The sequence below is a fragment of the Crotalus tigris genome, unplaced genomic scaffold, assembly GCF_016545835.1.
Source record: "Crotalus tigris isolate CLP2741 ecotype Arizona unplaced genomic scaffold, ASM1654583v1 scf7180000024437.13266115, whole genome shotgun sequence".
In the NCBI taxonomy this organism is placed as follows: Eukaryota; Metazoa; Chordata; class Lepidosauria; order Squamata; family Viperidae; genus Crotalus; species Crotalus tigris.
In genome coordinates, this window is record NW_024100606.1 from 2,647,738 (window position 1) to 2,668,443 (window position 20,706).

General features: G+C 38.0%; 1 protein-coding gene across 1 annotated transcript; it reads right to left on the reverse strand.

Annotated features, from left to right (window-relative positions):
• Positions 1-2,096: 2,096 nt before the first annotated feature.
• Positions 2,097-20,499, reverse strand: LOC120302746. Its single transcript, XM_039331619.1, has 11 exons — positions 18,704-20,499; positions 16,332-16,439; positions 15,721-15,773; positions 14,998-15,040; positions 12,994-13,139; positions 11,727-11,765; positions 9,444-9,596; positions 8,953-8,997; positions 8,768-8,812; positions 7,272-7,319; positions 2,097-2,232 (listed from the first exon to the last, which is right to left on the reverse strand). The coding sequence occupies exons 1-11, from the start codon at positions 20,474-20,476 to the stop codon at positions 2,190-2,192; spliced, it is 2,496 nt and encodes an 831-aa protein (XP_039187553.1). The 5' UTR covers positions 20,477-20,499; the 3' UTR covers positions 2,097-2,189.
• Between the last annotated feature and the right edge of the window lie 207 nt (positions 20,500-20,706).

The following is a 20,706-nucleotide window of genomic DNA, read 5'->3' on the forward strand; positions in this document are numbered from 1 at the left end:
GAGACCATTCTAGGGACAACTGTTCCTCATTGTCATGGACAGTGACTCTAAGTGGTTAGATGTTGCACCTGTCCCTACTATGACTACTGCCAGGACCATCCAGGAACTACACAGAATCTTTGCCACACACGGGTTACCCGACATAATTGTTTCTGACAAGGGGGCTCAATTTACTGCTGCAGAATTTCAGCCCTTTTTGAGGGCTAACATGATCAGGCATGCCAGTTCAGCCCCCTTTCACCGGGCTTTGAATGGCCAAGCGGAATGCATGGTTCGAACGACCAAAGAGTCATTAAAGAGAATCGTGACCGGCGATTGGCAGCATCGGCTGGCAGACTTTTTACTTTGCCAATGCAAGACACCCTGCAGAACTCAGATGGGAATGGCGTTTAACCACCAAGTTGGATCATCTGCATCCAGACCAAGTTGCCTCGGACACAGCACAGCCAAAGCCCCCTTGGAACTTGCAAGTAGGTGACCGGGTTTGGGCATGAAATTATGGTCAAGGGGCACCATGGGTGGTAGCTGTGGTTTGTAAGGTGTCAGGACCACTCTCTTACAAAGTGGTCCTCAAAGACAGTCGAGTGCTATGCCAGCACATCGACCAATTGTGCCGGAGGCTAGTGAACCAGTCGCTGGCTCACAATATGGTTGAGAGTCAAAACCAAGAACAGCATGACAGCAGCCTTGCATCAGAGTCTCAAAGTGCTGGGGAGACTCCCAGTGGCATGGATGGTGTAATAGTGGGAATTGAGTCACCTCTGAGCACAGAGACTGCACCTACTGAGCAAAACCAGCAGACGGCCCCGACTTCCAGCTCAGCAGAAACTGTTCCACCAATGGATATTGGTGCAGGTCTACTTGGCCAGACCAGCCAAAAAGACACAGGTCTACCCATAGTGAACAGGTCTCAGAGTCCCAGTCCATCCAGCCAGGAAAGGGAGCTGGTAGACTGGGAACCTCCAGCAGTTCTGAGACGTTCGGAATGGTCATGGAAGCCACCAAAGTATTTGAGGGACTATGTTCAATACTTGAAATTGTGAACTATCTACGGGGAAGGGGTGTTATTTCTTGATGTAAATTACTTGGAATCAGTTATAAATAAGTAACTGCTTTGTCCGTTTAAACTCCAGACTGCCTGTTTACAGAATTGTAAGTTTGTGTTTTGGGTGGGAATAACTGCTTTAATTCCATTGGCTGCCGCCTATCGGCGGTCCATAAAAAAAGAACTTAAGCGGCTGTTAGAGCTGCTCTGTGTTAACCAATAAACATGTTATTTTCACCTTCACCTCGAAATGCCTCAAAGATCCCAGTACATAATACTTAAAGTGTAAAGCATCTCATAACTTGCTTATTTCATTGTTCATCAGTAGAAAGAAGACATTTTAGAAGGAAATAGGAAAAGGAAGGAGAAAGACTAGAAAAGAGCAAAACCTTTTTACCTTTTCCAGTTCTGGAAAATCAAACATCTATTACAAAAGGGAGCAGATGCTCCTTTATTGTACGTTCATTGTATGTTTGTGTTGTATACATATGGATGCAATTTCCCATCATTTTTTTTCTATCTTATTCTAACAGTTTGGAGGCTTGAAGGAGGTCATGGCAGATGAAGCCGCCGGAGGGGCCATTAAAGCGCTGCAGCCCTCCAAAAGCACGCCAAGCACCGAAGCCATATAAATAGCTGTGCAGCAGCCTTTAGGGCTGCTTCTGTTCTGAGTTAATAAACTTGTTTGCTGTTTCAACACTCTGTCTCGTTCAGTGCCTAAAGAACCAAAGATATAACAACTTATGGACCCACAGTTTAGGAAAATTTTGCAAAATAGATGGTAGTATGTGATAACAGATAATTCCAGTAAAACTAATAATCTCTCCCTCTCTTCAACTTTAATGAAGAGAGTAATCTGCTCTTGCTTTCATGCATTGCTTTATCGTATAGCTATTTTAATTCTTGTAAGCTTTTTTAAATGATGATAGCTTGTTAGAATAAATAGTTCAACAAGTTCATTTATTCTGGGAATATAGAGGCACAGCACCTATCTGGGGGCAGCACCAGTTGTTCCAGATGGGAGAATGGCTATTATGAAATATTTTTAAGCCTCAGGATAAGGGTAACAATAAAAAAGATGAATGACAAATAATGTATTTAATAATAAAATATTTAAAATAAACAGTGCTCTGGATAAGTAGGATTAGTCTTCTTCACCTTCCTCCCCTTCTTCCTCTTCTGAACTTCTGTAGATAGAAAAGGAATAAAAGATGATATTACAATGTGCTTATAAAACTACAGTCTTCTAATCAGTCTGTTCCACTTTTGTCAAACTATTATTATTATAATAGATCCAGAATCCTTATTCTTTTCTGAGAAGAGCAAGAATTTTAGAGCTGTTGAATTTCTGCCATGCTCAGTAGTGACCATGCAGAAAAAGAGCAGAAGAGAGCAACTATACATAGCAAGGATCAAGGGAGTCCTAAGACTGGCCTGTCACAATTCTGCTTCTTGTTTGCTCCTGTTTGGCTTTTCCAACTGTTCAAGCCGTTAAAGATAGAAAGATAATAGAAAATCAATACCCGTTTTTTCGATTTCATGTCAGAGCCAATGACACTGCCAAAAAGGGCTTGAAAAGAATATTGAGAGATTATGAATAACTAGGCAGGAGTTCAGAGCGCAAGCGGTGTTTTCATCCATTTTTCAACAAAAGGTAGAACGGACACGTTGCTGTTAGTCCCTTTCTAAGAAGCAGAGAATCAGCAATGATGTCACTGTTTGCTTTCCTGTGAGCTTTTTCTATTGGTGCCTATCTTGCTAAGAGCTTTATTGATACACAACACACTGCCTCACGAGAAATGAACTCCTTTATTGAATTAGCCCAGTTTCCTGGGTTGGCACAACCCCTGGAGATATAAACTAGCCAACCATATTTAGTATCTCAAATGAACTCATCCTAAATACGGTTGCTAAGAAGACAGTTCAGGTCCTGAGAATATTAACCATTGTAGGAGTTGCTCTAAGAGGATTCTAATACAGAAGGCAGGATGAGAAGCAATTTCAACAACGCTCGGATAGCCAGGCGCTCTAAGGGAAGAGGACTCGGTAACCATCCACAGAATCTTCTCACAATAGCTACTTTGGGTCTGGCAGCATCACTTTCTGTCTAGGGTAGGGACAGGGAAAGAGAGAAGTGAAGCCCTAAGGTGAGCAGTAAAACAAGATTCCAGAAGTCTTCCAAGAAGACTGAGGAAAGGACTACTGTGCTCTGGCCTCTCTTTTTTGGCATGTTTGAATTAAATTTGTTGTTCATAACATTAATGTTTTAAGCTGCCTGGAATTACCTTATGTGAGTTGGGCACTTATACACATTTGTTTAATAAATAAATGACAATTTCTGTGTCCCTGTAAACAAGCATCTGTGCTAAATGAAAGTTATTTCAATAGGAGGAATAATAATAATAATAGTAAAGTTGGAAGGGACCTTGGAGATCATCTAGTCCAACTCCCTGCTCGGGCAGGAAACCCTACACCATTTCGGACAAATGGCTGTCCAGTCTCTTCTTAAAAACTTCCAGTGTTTTTAAAATGGGTGCAGCTAAAAACAGAATACGGTTTATTCCTAGTAAACCAGTGTTTGGAAGGATTCTTATTATGGCATCCCAGTGTAAATGTACTTAGGAGTAAAACACACTATAGATCTAATCTATAATTAAATTTACTTGAGATGGATATATTGGCATAACAGATTAAACGAACCAAACAGAACTTTTTTGAAAATGCTAATAAACTGGGAAGATGGCTTGCATATAGATTGAAAAAAGAAAGAGAAAAAAGATTAATAAGTAAACTGCAGGATTCAAAGGGAGAGTTACATTATCATAATGATGCAATGAAAAAAAATATTAAGGCCTACTATGAGACACTCTATAAGGCGGAGGTGGTTTCTAAAAAGGCAATTCAGGACTATTTAAAAGAAGCAAATCTTCCAAAGGTTCCTGAGAATATGCAACAGAGATTAAATGAGATGATATCAATGACGGAAATTATAGAGGCAATAAAAAGACAAAAGAAAGACAAAACACCGGGGCCGGATGGATTACCTGCAGAATTTTATGTAGCCTTACAAGATACTGTAACTCCAATTTTGAAAGACTTGTGTAATGAAATTTTTATACAGACAAAAATACCAAACTCATGGATGGAAGCCAATATTACTCTGATACCCAAGAAAGATACTGACCTTAGACAAATTAAAAATTTTAGACCAATATCATTATTAAATGTGAATTACAAAATCTTTGTGGCAATAATGGCACAAAGAATGACAAATTTTCTAACTGAATTCATTCATCCAAATCAAAATGGCTTTCTCCCTAGAAGACAGATAAAGAACAATTTAAGGATTATTTTAAATGCTTTGGAATACTATGAAAATTATCCAGGGAATCAGATGGCACTTGTATTCCTTGACACACAAAAAGCTTTTGATAATCTAAATTGGCAATTCATGTTTCAACAGTTACAGGAAATGGATTTTGGTGAGAACTTTATTAAAGCAATTCAAGCAATTTATAAGAAACAAACAGCAAGAATACTCTTAAACGGAGATTATACAGATGGATTTGATATTAAAAAAGGCACAAGATAGAGATGTCCACTATCTCCCTTGTTATTTATTCTTACATTGGAAGTATTGGCTAGAAATATTAGACAAGATAAGGAAATTAAAGGTTTAGAGATTAAAGATCAGAAATATAAACTACAGGCTTTTGCGGATGATTTGGACTTTATTTTAGAGGAGCCACTGGAAACAGCCCCTAAACCTTTGCAGAAAGTTGAGGAATTTGGAGATGTGGCTGGATTGAAAATAAATAGGGAAGAGACCAAAGTTTTAACAAAAAACTTAACTGATAAACAGAAAACTCAACTTGCCAAAAAGACAAATCCTCAAATAGCCAAAAAAGTTAAATACCTAGGTATTTATCTAACTGCAAAATATACAACATTAAAAGAGGACAACTATGAGAGATTAATAAAACAAATAAAAGTAGACTTGGAAAAGTGGGGAAATCTTCAATTATCAGTGCTAGGAAGAATAGCGACAATTAAGATGAACATTCTACCAAAGTTAATTTTTCTCTTTCAAACAGTCCCTGTTAAATTGAGCAAGACATTTTTTGACAATCTGAACGCAATAATACTAAGATTTATATGGCAAAGAAAGCAAGCAAGAATTAAATGTAAACTTTTATGAGATTCCAAAGATAGAGGGGGCTTTGGACTTCTGGACTGGAGACTTTATTATCAAGCAGCTATTTTACTTTGGCTGAAAGAATGGATTACACTGAGAAATAAACGACTTCTCTACTTAGAGGGACATGACCTCCAACTAGGTTGGTACATCTTTTTATGGTATGAGAAAACTAAAGCACACAAATACTTTCAAAATCATGCCATGAGAAATGTATTGCTTTCAGAATGGGAGAGAATTAGACACAAAATGTACGTGAAAATACCTGAGTGGCTTTCAACAATGGAAGCATTTGCTTATTCAAATTTGATTAACTATGATAAACTTGTTAGTTATAAAGATATTTTGGATAAAGATGGAAAACTTAAAGACAAGTAAATTCTTCAACAACAAGGTATTGAGTTAACATGGTGGTCTTATTTGCAAATTCAAACAAGATATGAAAAAAATATAAAATCAATGGGATTTTACAAAGAGCAGATTCCACTTGATAAAATACTTTTGAAAACAGATGAGAACTTGATTAAGAAACTTTATAAATGTCTGTTAAGATGGAAGATGGAAGAAGAACAAGTAAAAGAAACAATAATAATATGGGCAAAGAATTTTAGATACTCTATAGACTTAGAAGACTGGCAGAAACTTTGGGATAAAAATATTAAACTTACTAAAGCAGCAACATATAGAGAAAATCTATATAAGATATTTTATAGATGGCATATGACACCAGTTCGATTAGTGAAAATGTTTAAAAATATATCAAACACTTGTTGGAAATGTAAACAAAACTCAGGCACTTATTACCATGCCTGGTGGATATGCCCTGTCACAAAGAAATACTGGCTTAAGATTCATAGATGGCTGGAAAAGATGATGAAAGTATGGATAGAAGTTAAACCAGAATTGTTTTTGTTAGGAATAGTAAGATCTAGCTATGGTAAAGAGAATGACTAATACTACATATAATAATTGCTGCAAGAATAGTATTTGCCCAATTTTAGAAAAATGAAAATTTACCATCTGACCAGGATATAATCTCAAAAATTTTAGATTGTGCAGAAATGGACAGATTAATTTTGGAAATGAAGAAGAAAGAAGACTCAATTTATTTTAAAACTTGGGAAAACTTTTATCGATGGTTAGAAATACGTCAGAACATGAATTGAGTTTAAATTTGAATGGAATTCACTTCTTGGGCTTTTGTTTGGAGTTGTTCTTGTGGCATGAACTTTGACCTGAGTGTGACTTTCTAGTATTCTGATGGTGGTGGGTTAGTCCTATTATGTCCCAAAGGTCATATCTTGCTTCCCTGTGGCTGTGGCTGATGACTGTTGGATTTTTTGGTGTGAGGGATTGTTGATTCTAGGATCTTTCTTTCTAATCCCAGCTTCCTGACTCCAATCTTTCTGACAGGATTATCACATCTGCATTTCTGCAGACCTGGTTTCTGTTTGAAGCAGAGAGACTTGGCGGGGGTTAGTTTCTGCCTTTAAAATCCTTTGGGGAAATACATTCTGCCTTTTTAATATTTCCCAAAATATTTCTTTCTCGGGATTCTTCCCACAATATAGTGCTCAAGTGGAGAGCTTTATTAATTTATTGCAGCTTTTCTGATTATTCTTCAAAGAGTAAATATAGGACCAAATTAAATAAAATGCAAAAGCAAAACTGAAAAAGCCTCCAAACTGTTAGAATCAGATAGATAGAAAAATGATGGGAAATTGCATTCACATGTATACAACACAAACATACAATGAACGTACAATAAAGGAGCATCTGCTCCCTTTTGTAATAGGTGTTTGATATTCCAGAACTGGAAAAGGTAAAAAGGTTTTGCTCTTTTCTAGTCTTTCTCCTTCCTTTTCCTATTTCCTACTAGAACTTCTTTCTACTGATGAACAATGAAATAAGCAAATTATGAGATGTTTTACACTTTAAGTATCCTATAAATGTGGATCTGCAAATGCATTCTGAACCACTTCAAAATTCTTAAAGATAAATAATCCCGATTTGCACACTGAAGCTACTTACCCCTTCTTTGAAGTTCCTTCAGTTCCTTCTTCTTCCGTTCCTGAAGCCCTGATTAAAAAAAAATTAACAGCAGAAGTTAAGTATTGCTCTGGGAGCAGTTGAATATTTTATCATCACCTGGTCAGCTTGGCCTAGTGATTTATTTGTTTATTTATTCAATTTAATTCAACCCATCTTGTTCCAAAGCAACCCTGGGAGGTTTACAGCATTAAAAGCATTAAAACCATCAAAGATAAATATTTCTAAGATGATAAAAATGAAATTATAATCAAAGACAAAGTTAATAAATAAAAGATACCATATTTTCCGGCGTATAAGATGACTTTCTAAAGCATTCAAATTGGCGCCGAAATCGGGGGTTGTCTTATACGCTGAGTCGTCTTATACGCTGGAAATTATGGTAGTTTCCGGCATATAAGATGACTTTCTAGGCATGCAACTTGGCGCCAAAGTCAGGGGTCATCTTATACGCTGAGTCGTCCTATACACCGGAAAATACAGTAACTAAAAGATATAAGATGGGAAGGGAGTAGGATGCTCAGTGAAGGGGGGAAGGTGGTATTGTCTCCTAATTCATCAACCACCTCCTGGATAATGCTCCCCTCTTGGGGCTCCCAGCCATCTGGCAGAGCCAGGTCTTCAGGCCCTTGTGGAAGGTCAGAAGGGTGGGAGCTGATCTCACCTCAGGAGCTAAGATATTCCAAGGGAGAGGAGCCACAGCAGAGACAATCAACCTCATATTTAAACCTTCTTATCCAAGCCCTAGTCAAGTTGGAACAAGTTTGCAGGTAAGTTAATTTGTGGCACAAGAGGTCAATCCTCTTTTGTGCCCAGTATCAAAATCATTGTCCAAGGCACTTCTCATCCCTATTGTGCCAGCAAGAAAATCAGTTTTGTAGCATCATTAACTCAGTTCACTTACAGGTAGAGAGAGTGAGAGGATTTCATAAAATCTTCCTTAATGGGGGGGGGGCACCAAAAATAAATTATGCCTCCATGGGAGGGAAGCACTTTCTGCTGCTCAGATTTGGGCAGCAAATTATTTTGGGCAGTTTCTAGCACTCAGCTAGAAACTCTCATTTGGGTTTGGGGAGTGGAGCAGTCTGGAAAGAATGCTACCTTTTGCCTTGTATTTTTCAACCAGGTTAGCGAGTGCTAGGCGTTCTCTGCTTCCTAGTTCTGCTTCTCCTGATCTGAATTTTTAATTCAGTCTGCTCTTAGAGTCTAAAATGTCTTCAGCTACTAAAAACGGATCTTCTATTTTTTCCAAATTATTTCAGACTATTACAGTGCGGGAGGAACTAGGATATTACAATTCTGCATGCAGTCTATTTTATATTTAGTTTATATATGCAAAGATTTTTGGGTGTATAGAATTCTTAGTTTTAATAACAGTATAAACTAGGTATTGTTTTAAACAAATGCATTATGTAGAAGTATCTTGGGGGGAAGAGGTCTGAGTTAAAGAATAGTCCTTGACAAACTGTTCTACTCACTCCGTCTTTGGAGAAGTTTCACTAGTTGGGCTCTCTTTTTCAGACCTGACAAAGAACAGAAAGATGTTTTTAATAGAAGTTAAAAAGAACTCTGCTGTAATTAAGATTGTCTCCTTTCCAGGAAATATCTTGGAGGAAAAAAGTTCTAAGTTAAAGAACAATCCTTGAAAGACTGTGCTACTTACTCCGTCTTTGGAGAAGTTTCACTAGTTGGGCTCTCTTTTTCAGACCTGACAAAGAATAGAAAGATGTTTTAATAGAAGTTAGAAAGAACTCTTCTGCATCTAAGCTTGTCTCCTTCCCAGGATTTCAAACTTCTTAAAATGGAAGAAAGTTTTAGACTGGTTTTCCTCAACCTCACATCTTTAAGATGTTAATATTAAGCATGGCTGGCCAGGGAATTCTGAAAGTTGACACCCACACAGTTTAAAGGCTCTGTGATTGAGGAACATTGCTCCCCAACAATCTGGGTCCCCATGTTGCTGACATGGGAAGGATGGAAGGCTGAGTCAGGATTGAACTCCTGGCAGTGAGCAGTGAGTTAGCCTGGAATACCGCATTCTAACTACTGAGCCACCACAACTATTTCATAAATTGAATGAATTAGAATCTATGGGTGGATCTAACTTCAAGAAAAGAAATAATATGCCACATGTATAACTCTACAGGTACTCACAGTTTCTTCGAACTGGCCTTTTTCACAGGTTCTGGAGCCGGAGCTGGAGCCGGAGCCGGAGCCGGAGCCGGAGCTGGAGCTGGAGCTGGAGCCAGAGCCGGAGCCGGAGCTTCAGCTTCAGCTTCTGCTGGTGGTGGTGGTGGCATTAGCTCTCTAGGAAGACAAAACAGAAACAGAGATTAATCCCAGTTTAAAGTGGGTTAATAAAGATCCAAGTTGTGTTCTTTTGTTTCATTACGTGAACCCGGCATTTTACATTTTCTCTAAAGGGAACAACAATCATGTAGTTGCTCATGAGCATCCTAAGATGACTTTGATTCAAAACCCAGGTGTTGCGTGCATGATAGAGAATGCACACAGGCCCTAACCTTCATTGCATCTCAAGTCTAGCTTTTCCAAAATGCCTAAGCAGACTGTTCTTCCTTTTTTTAAGCCTTTGATGCTTACATAGATTTATTTCTTTTATGTATTTTCATTCTGCTTCAGTTTTTTAATTCATAGCTGAGAGCGTGAATTAAAGGGATAACTGAGTCAAACTGTTGAATCAGGTGTGGGGAGTCCCAAGTTCAAATCTCATGGAATCCTCTGTCTGATTTGGTGCCTGTTGCTTCCTGGGAGAAATCTACCTCACAGGATTTGTTGCTGTTGAGATAAAATGAGTGGGGACTCTCCTATATGCTGTCTTAAGTCCACAGGAAAAACATGGTAAAACATATATCCAAAAAATAAAAACATAAACAATTTTTTGTCTAGCTTTGATACAGAAGGAATTAGTTTTCTGGAAAAACCATGTATCTTCTCTATTTCGAGAGACTATAAACAGTTCTACAGGACAGGATGCAATACAATAATAAACACATTTTAACCATATAAAATTTGTATTTGTCATTGAACAAAATAGGGTCTGATCCCATAATAAAGGACTTCTGTTGCAGTTCTTTTAGAGCAGTGGTTCTCAACCTTTTTAATGCCGTGACCCCCAACCGGTTTTAAGTCGAGGACTACCCAATCGGTCGTAAGTTGAGGACTACCCAACCGGTCGTAAGTCGAGGACTTTCCCTGCCCGGGAGCGTCGCGCATGCGTGGTGCCACCCCCTGCGCTGGCCGAGCCGTAGCTGGCAAGTGGCAGAGACAGAGCTGGCCGACCACTGGCTGGGCCACCAGCTGGCCCAGCCCAAGGGAGGTAAGGCACCCGCCGGGTCCCACGCGCGCCAGCAACTCACCCTGCGCCTGTTGGCCTCCCACCTCCCACCCCTGGCCCTCTTTTACTTACATTTTTAGTAGTTGCTCAGCAGGGAGCGGTGGAAGCTTCCAGACAGCTCGCCTTCGCTGCAAACAACTTGCAGCACCGTTTGCAGAATGGGACTTTTGGCGGGCTCAGCAGGGCAGAGACAGCCTGGACAATTCCTATTGGCTTTTGAAAGCCAATATAATTAGACTCTATTCAAGAGAGTCTATCTATTGGCTTTCAAAAGCCAATAGAATAAAAGGGAGTAGCACAGCTAAGGAAAAGGAGGGAAAATGGTGGACTGCGTTGTTTGGCGACCCTCGTGAAATGGGTCCCGACCCACAGGTTGAGAACTACTGTTTTAGAGCCTTAAAGCTTTTACTAGTTAAAGGTATATCTGTTTAATTTGTTCTGCACCCAGATGGCATTCCTGTTCTAAGGTAACCAGTTTTAAGGGATTTACATAAAGATTTTTGGTGGATTTGTTTATTTAACAATGATTGTTTGCGTACATGCCTTCCTATCAGTATTGACTCCTGGCAACTGCCTGGACTCATCTCTGCAGTTTTCTTGGGAAGATTTCAGAAGTGGTTTGCCATTGCCTCCTTCCTAGGGCTGAGAGAGTGACTGAGCCAAGGTGAAACTAGAACTCAGCACCTCCTGGTTTCTTGCCTGATGCTAGAAACTGGATCTCGATCAATCGCAGCTTTTTCTAAAATATTAATTTAATTTTATCCTCACTTTTGGATTGCTAAAATATGAGGAAAAAGTAGCTACATTTGAAAAATAAAATACATTATTGCAGAGGATAAACCCTTTAATATGTAATCTAAAAATACCTAATATATTTAAATTTTTAAAATTCAACGAAATACCATAAGTGTTCTTCCAAAGTTTTGAACTCTGCTCAGTTACTCAATTGTGTTGGAAACAGCACTCTAAGGATTTCTAATAATTTCATATCAACAAAAATTCAGAAGACTCGCTGTGGTGCTCGAACTTTTAAACAGGAAAACAAAATCAGTAATAGTTCTGTGGTACATATAGTAACTCACATTATTTCCACAGGAGGAGGTTGAGGGATTTCTTGAGATCTGATAAATAAAGAAGAGCAGAAATTACAGAGTTTGTTGTGCAACAATAAGGTTTAAGATTATTTTATTTTTTGCAACTTGTATGGTTTGTTCTTCATGTACAGCTCTTGTACATGAAGGTCATAAACAAACCTATTTTCAAGACAATATTACATACATTGGCTCTGCATTGGAGTATGCCCATATTCAGAGAAGACAACCTCAGCCAGAAAAGCTAATTCATACTATAGAAGCAGTATATGAATAGAACATCCAGATTTTGCAGTCAGCAGAGAAAACATCTACATTTTCACTCATTGTACCTTCTTGCAGAAATATTGTGGGTTATTTTCAGTGGAAGACGAAAATAAGCATTTCTATAGAATGCCACATGTTTACCTCTATAAAAAAATATTTGGATGGCTGCCCATCTTAAACAAAATTCTTGGTGGCTCATTACAATAAATCCAATAACTATAAAACCATAAAATGAGAATAAACACCAGGCTTCTCAGTCATCCCTTTGGGGTGTACCACCATTGATTTCAGACATTCTTTTCTCCATCCCTGCACCCGGGTAAAAGCCCAGGTATTGACAGCCTTCCAAAAGGCTAAAAGAGGACTTGCTGAATCATTTGGGGGGGGGGGGAAGCGATCCGCAAATATCCTGGTCCCTGCCATGCCGGGATTTAAAGGTGACAACCAGCACCTTGAATTACACCCAGAAGGAAGCTGGCAGCCAGCATAGTTCATACAACAGAGGTGTAACATGGGCAAATCTAGAATATCCAATCCTGCATATGCCAGTGCTTTTTGGACCAGTTGTAGCTTCTGAGTTACATTCATGCGCACTTGTGATCTTCAAGAATTTAGTAATGAAAAGTATAAAGACGTTCTCTAAGTTGCAGAATGGGACAATTCCCCCTCTAGTTTTACTTTGGTCATGTCATGCAGGGAATTAACTGGAGAATGCAATTACATTTGGAAGAGTGAGCAGTAAAAGGAAACCAGGCTGTCAAAGAATATAGTGGCCATACTCCATCATTGCTGACATCAACCAGAGCAGACAGAAACTCAAGTAGTGCAAGATAGGAACATGTGGCAAGACCTGGTCCATAGAATCGCCAAGAGTTGGACATGAGTGAATGCATCATCATCATCACCACCACCACCACCACCATCATCATCATGCTTTGTCAGCTTCTTTCTTGTAATATATGCCAAAGAAGGGAAAGGGTAAGTAAAATACCTTATGCTGTCATGATTAAATATCTCTTCCTCTTCCGGGGATTCTTCATTGCGTAATTTATCCCTGCTGTATTTTTTCCACAGTTTATCAACAGATTGATAAATTTCATTAAGCCAAAGAGGCTTCTCAAAAGAAGATGCTAAAGTCTAAGCAAAGGATGTGAAAAATGATCATAAAACTTCAGTCTAACATTTTAATTTTCATCTTGCATTATCATTGTGTTTATATCTCAAATTCAAATTCCAGATCCTGGAATGAAAGTTCTTCCTGATAGAATATATGGTTAGCAAATCAGAGCAAACGTAACTGTGAACTCCTCATTAGGTCTCCAGTTTTAGCTCCCTCTTTATCTACTGTATGATAGAAGTATTTTATACTTCTGCTAATTAGTGTTAGTAGCCAATAACATTAGTAGTTAGTTGTTGTTGTTAGTTGCAAAGTTGTGTCTGACCCATTGTAACCCCATGGACAATGTTCCTCCAGGTCTTCCTGCTGCAGTTAAAAAAATTCCTCCAGTACTGGCATTCCTCAACTTTGCAAGTGTTGTTATGCTTAATATATGTCATTTAATTTGTGTTTAATTATATCTATGAAATAAATGTATGGCTTAATGTTGTATAGGAACAAGGCTTTTATCAATTCATCTGGTCATACAACTCTGGTTTAAGTAAATTGTGTGCATCACTACTATTTCTATGGGATCGTTTCAAAAGACCAGTCTTGCTTCATGTATGCTGTCTCCCAAATTAATGGAAACGATAGTTGCAATGCACAAAACCTCCACAAACCATGTCTGTTAATTTTGGTATAATTAATGTCAGAAATGGTTGTAGCAAAACTTTTTCCCTGAAAAGATCCCATAGGAATAATGATAAATATACAAAATACATAAAATTGTAACATCTGGTTTACATGTTTGATTCAACACACCTCACATATTTAAATCAGATTTTCCCTTCAAGTTTTTTGAATCCAGCTATTGTGATTTATTTCATAAATAATTTTCTGGTCATTTGAACTATGTCATAAAAATATCTACCAAAAATGGTTCAAAACACTGTTTTTTTCTAAATACCATAGTATATATTTGGGCATTTCAAATTGTCAATCATCTAGAAATCACAGGTGTAGGACAGGCTGGGCTCAAGACTGTTGGCTGTGACAACTGCCTTTTTCTCCCTCTGCAGAGAGAAGCCAGAGTGGTTCTGAATTACTTCTGTGCGAGCAGAATATCAGGGTGCCTCCTGTTCTTGAAGATAACAGATTGGCTTACATGATCCAGAAGAAATGGTGAGAGGCAGCAGAAACTGGCAAATTCAGAAGGAACGGCTGGGAAGCTGCCATCTTTATCCACACTACTGTCAACATGGAGAGATTTTCCTGCCTGGCTCAGATGACTAAAACACAGTGAGTGGCTTTAAAACAGGAACATCTACATTTAGAGCAGGGATGTCAAATTGCTGGCCCATGGGCCGCTTGCATCATATGGCTGCCGTACCCATCCTAGCTCCGGCAATGCAAAAAACGTCGCAATAAGTCACGACACGTCACGTGATGCAGCAAATTTGACACTATTTTTTAGAGGGAGCACAACAAATGGCTATAGACATCAGTTACCAAGTAAAAGCCAACCTATGTCAAACACTGCAACCCAGTCCTAAAGCCTATTTACTCAGAAGTAAGTCTCACTGAGTTTAATATACTCCCAAAATAAAAGGATTATATTTTTTATTTATTTATTTAAATTAATTTATGTAACTGTCCAACTTACAGATAGTGATTCCAGGCAGCTTGCAAAATTTTTAAAAATCCATCACCCAGTCACAGTTTAACTTGTATTATTATTATTATTATTATTATTATTATTATTATTATTAAGACTTGATAATTGAAGCCTGCCTAAGCCACATCTCTAATATTTATGGGAGTTTGGAGCCTTGTTTTTTAGATCCAATAAGAAAATTGATAGCCAGATCACCAGTGGTTGCTCCTGCATTTACATACCTGTTTTTCAGGTATAGCTTTCTTCTTTCTACCCAGAAATGTCCTTAAAGAAACAATTAAAGAGAAAAATAGTGAGTTCATAGCCTAGATAAAACCCTTTTGACAATGTTTAAACCAAATATGGCATACATTTCTGTATTGGAGGAGTATATAAACTCTTATTATATATATGGCTGTTTCTCAAAATGGACTCAAAAGGTCTTTTCAATCACAAGACTCTTCTGTGTGCACAAACAAGCAATGTGCAGGCAATAGGACACTTGTTTGCCTCTTATGCTGAAGCACAACCTGCGATTGTCTCCAGAACTTTAAGAGCACATGTTGCAGGTAACCACGTATTTCTTTAGAGTTTTACTTATTTTGGGGTTCATTAGCATGTATGTTCTTCAGACAATTTCAAGTTTAATATTTGTTGAGCACTGAAAATAATTTGAAGTTGCCAAGAGGTAAGTTTTAGGGAACAAAGGATATGGGTCCAGTTGAGGAATACAGCAGGAAGCCAATGCTAAATATACAAATTCAGCCAGCAAAAAAAAGAGAGATTATTCAATGATGATTTCACTGTTTTCAACTTCTAGATGCAGCATCTTGTGAACTAAATTTTACTTTTTAAGAGTGAAACTCATAGGTGCCTTGGCACCTAATCTTGAGACTGGATCCTCATAAAGAGGATTTTCAGAGTAGAGAGTTGAAAATAACTAAGTCTCTCCAGGGAAGAGTTACCGGTTTTCTTGAGGGGTTCCTTCCGTTCCTTTTGCAGATCGATGAGAACAGATCTGTTTAATCCGAAAAGAGAGGTGCGATAGTGAGGGATAAATGTAAAAGATTTTTCACAGTGAGGAAAAGAAACAATGACTGACACAGAGAACTATGTTTTTTTTTTCTCTGCTTCTCAATAAGAAACTCTTCCTTTTCTCCATTTTCTCTTTGTAAAAAGGTGTGGGGTCTCCAACATTTTCTTGGTAAGCCTCATAAGAAGGTCTTATGGACCAAACCAAGCCCACCAACTGGATGTTCCCTATCAGAATTGGAAGTGGAATGAATCCAAATTCAGTACATCCATTTAGTTACCCTATTTGCCCCCTTCACCAATCATTATATAAAAATCAGTCCCACCCTTTCTTGTGATGTTGCTATCTCACTGCAACATCTGCCTCTTTGAGGATGAATATATCCTATTAAATCCTGACTGCAGTAATGTGGGGGACTGCTAGCTTTTCATTAAAGCAGTATACTGAGAGTTTGGAGAAGTTTATCTCTTCATTACTGGACTTTGAGATATAGTAGGTTAATAAACTGATATAAGGATCTCTAGAAAAAATACTTTAGCTTACCTCAATGAAACAAATTATTACAATAATAACCACCATCACCGTTGTCACTGAAACAGCTAAAGGCCAATTGATGCCATTCCCATATTGTGAAATTCCCTGCTTTGGTATCTGCAAGGTTAAATAAAAAGAAATAAAATGGAAGATGGGCCTTTTCGTATTTCAACATCTACTCCATTCTGACTAATGATATAAAGGGCAACTTCTATTCATCGGTATGTACCAGACCGTTTTATAACAGCTTGGTTCTCAGATAACGCTAATCTAAAATTTGATTAATTTGAATATCTTAGTCCATATCTAATAAGATTTGAGCAACAAATATAATCTAAATCCATAGCCTGAAGTTAGTTTACTAAGCCATACCATGTTTTAATTATTATTAGTAATTATTATCTTGACCTTGGAATCCTGGTTTATTGTTGGTTTATACTTTGCCATATCCAAGACCCTAACCATTTCATCGTGAAATCAAGGCAAGACAAGGGCAAGTTTCAGAATGCAGTCTTGTAACTTTCCCTGGCAACTTTTTCACCATCCATTTTGTCTGCTGAATATCAGACAGATTGAAGATTCTGAAGTCTATGTGCCAAATCATCTATTAGCCCCACAAACCTAAAAATATCCATTGGATTAAAAAAATATAGCTATATCGAAAAAAAGCCCATAGGCACAGTCTTATAAATACATGCTCATAATAAACTGCTTTCGAATTATAAAATTACAGTAAAAATGAAATACATACATTATATAAAAATAAGTTTGTAAAACATTAACAAAAATCACTGCCGAACGCTTAATTTAGTAGTTCTATAAATATAGATTAGAAAAGTATTATTGCCACTAGGACATGGGAAATACAATATGTCTAAAATTAAAAAATATTTTTAAAAAGTAGCCAGGAATTAAGTAAACAAGTGACAATTATTCTCTTTTTGTGCAATACTGGGTATGGATTATTAGAAAAATTAAAGCAAATATAATAATAATAGTAGTAAAGTTGGAAGGGACCTTGGAGGTCATCTAGTCCAACCCCCTGCTCGGGCAGGAAACCCTACACCATTTTGGACAAATGGCTGTCCAGTCTCTTCTTAAAAACTTCCTGTGTTGGAGCATTTACTGCTTCTGGAGGCAAGCTGTTCCACTGATTAATTGTTCTCACTGTCAGGAAGTTTCTCCTTAGTTCTAGGTTGCTTCTCTCCTTGATTAGTTTCCACCCTTTGCTTCTTGTCCTGCCTTCAGGTGCTTTGAAAAATAGCTTGATTCCCTCTTCTTTATGGCAGCCCCTGAGATATTGGAATACTGCTATCATGTCCCCCCTTGTCCTTCTCTTCGTTAAACTAGACATACCCAATTCTCGCAACCGTTCCTTATATGTTTTAGCCTCCAGTCCCCTAATCATCTTTGGTGCTCTTCTCTGTACTCTTTCTAGAGTCTCAACATCTTTTTTACATCATGGTGACCAAAACTGGATGCAGTATTCCAAGTGTGGCCTTACCAAGGCATTGAAGAGTGGTATTAATACTTCACGTGATCTTGATTCTATCCCTCTGTTAATGAAGCCTAGCACTATTGATACTATTGTTTAGTATCATGTGAATATAGACAATATGTACTATATACTATTGTCCAAGTTCATTTTCCTTTGCTGTTTAGGAAATTTAGCATTAAAAATATTTACATATTTCTTATATTTATTTTTTTTCCTTTAATATAGCATATCAAAATTCAAAAGGAGAAATTAAGTTGCTAAATCAAACCAGCGACAATGATACATCATCACAATCATCATCATCATCTTAACGCAGGAGACATTTGATTATACCACTGTTCAGTGTATCATTTTCTTTAATGACCAGTTATCATCCTTATGAAAGAAATATAGCAGACTCTTGCAGTTCTTCTAATCCATATTTTTTCCCCCAAAAAAAGTATATTTGTGCCCATCTACCCTTTAAAAACAATAACAGTTTTACCAATCCAGTTTTCCTAAAATCATCATATCTGAAATTTCTGTTTTAATTCTGAACCTCATTCTGTTTTTCTTGATTTTCACTTTCTTTAGCTTTGTGCTATATGCCACTCTCCCCAGATGCTGATCACAATTGGTAAAAACCTTACATATATACACGTCGCTTATCCTAGTATACAGACATGGGAATCAGGCAGAGATGTGGTCTTTGTACCTGCACATTATTATAAACAGTCTAACAAGGCATTTAGTCAAAAACAGTAATTGTCTTTACAGAAATGAATGCATAATTAATTTACATCAATTTGGCCTCCTGGAAAAAAAAGAGACACATCTAGATAACCAAATCTTGTAATACTCCTATTTGGGCACCTCTTGGAGTATTTATGTAGGTTGCTTTTACCTCATCAGAAGGTTTCTCCATTTTTCTGGAGCTTGCTGTAGTCATATTCTTTATATTTTCCCCCAGAAACAAGGACGATTTCAACAGAGCAGATGCCTCCTGGGTGCTTTTTCTCTTATTGTACAGTTTCATAACAAGACCTATTCTTGAGATGAGAAAACCACAAGAGTTCTGGGTAGTTAGTTCTCTGCAATCCACTTTGATTAAACGGATCAAGTGGGAAATTAGGTTCCTGATGCGCTCATTGAGGATCAGCTGTGCCAAGAGTATTTGCACCTCAGCTTCAAAGACATCACCCTGAAGCAAAGAGTTATCAGTGGTTGAGGAAAAATCAGACAATAGGAGAGCAGATGTGGTTTCTTCCTGATACTCCCAATGCGCTTCATTAGATAATCTTTTCTCAGGTAACAGTTCATCCAAACTTTTAGACTCATCAGTAGGCCTTCTAGAGTTGCTTCCTCCAATTATCAAGTGTCTGAGGTCTTCCCTTCTTGAATCCTGAGATTGAAGTTCCTTCTCCAAAACATTCTCTGTGATTTGTTCGCTTTGAGTATTTTGCTCTTTTACACTGTGGTTTCCATGTCTGGACCTTGCTGATGTGTTGCCAGATTTCAGAATAAAGATGACTTTACCATTCTCTTCCTCACCACCATCATCCTCTACAGTAGAAGAAGTCAAAGGAGGTAGCTCAGTTGGAAGATATAAAATGGAGCGCTTCTTTAAGGAATGAACTATTGCTTCAGGAAGCCTGTTAAGGGAAGAAACTTGCTGAGGCAATATTAGCGCTTCAGAATTCCCTGTTTTTTTAACTATGGAATATGAAGTAAGTTTTCCTTGCTCTGATGCAAGTCTTCCAGTGAGTTTTGCAAATCCTCGTCTTTTTATTAGGAACCTAGGAAATAACTGTTCTTCCCTTGGATTTTTCCTAAGCTCATGATCTTCCTGTCTTGTTTTCTGATGGCTCCTTAAGCTTTCCAGAGGGCTTTTAGTCCTCAGACTGATGTCACCAAAAGCTTCTAAAATTTCTGTAGCCACTTTTTTGATATGCAACTCATAATTTTTCTCTGTATTGTCTGTCATGTTTGCTTTGGGAGACACCTGGGTCTGCCTGTTAACCTCCATAGGCCCTTTTTGCCCCGCAGGCTTCCATGATTTTTCAACCATTGTACATGGAACAGGTTTTACTTGCTCTACTACAAGTTTTCCAATAGTTTCTGCAAATTGTCTCCTGTTTTTTAGAAACCTAAGAAATAAATATTCTTCCCTAGGATTTTTTTCAAGCTCATTATCTTCATGTCTTGTTTCCTGATGGGTCCTTACGATTTCCAGAGGGCTTTTAGTCCTCATGTTGATGTCACCAAAAGCTTCTGTAATTTCTGTAGGTAATGCATTTTGGATGCCCAGCTCTAGAGTCCCTTCTGCATTTTCAGTTGTTTTTGCTCTGGGTGCCACTTGTAGAACATTGGGTGATTTGTACAATCTTTTCAGCAGATTTTCATGAGATCCCTTTTCATCCAAATATTCATGAGGATTTGGTTTATTTAATCTACTCACTGATTTTAAAATAGATGGACTGTCAATTTCAATGGAATTACCAAGTGTCTCCTGAATATGCAGATTGTCATAAGTGGGAGAATTGGTATTCCTTCTACAATTAATGTTTGAGGCTGGGCATAGAAGTATGAATCCATCCAAACTTTTAAAACACACCAGAAGAATCCCAACAAAAGAAAATCGGGTAGCAGATGTGGCAACACATCCCATGCTGCACATCCTCTCGTGGTCATCTGACTCCAATGAAGAATGCCTTGCAATATTGCAGCCCACAGTGGGGGTGACCCTATATGGTTACCAAACAACCACATGTCATTCCATATGAAGGCTGCAGGAGAAGGTCACTGGAAGCTGAGAGTTCCGTCTCCTTGTGATGTCATTTTACCATGATTCCTGACATCACAGAATTGCCAGAACTATGTAGTAGCCTCTTTTACAGATAATCATTT

What these genes read in the sequence shown, in the direction of transcription:
- LOC120302746 (XM_039331619.1), bottom strand. Translation starts at nt 20,476, where the DNA reads ATGTGCAGCATGGGATGTGTTGCCACATCTGCTACCCGATTTTCTTTT. An exon ending in GAAACTTCTCCAAAGACGGA is followed by an intron (nt 7,320 to 8,767) that starts GTGAGTAGAACA and finishes TTTTTTAATCAG; the next exon opens with GGCTTCAGGAACGGAAGAAG. An exon ending in GAAGGAACTTCAAAGAAGGG is followed by an intron (nt 2,233 to 7,271) that starts GTAAGTAGCTTC and finishes TTCTATCTACAG; the next exon opens with AAGTTCAGAAGAGGAAGAAG.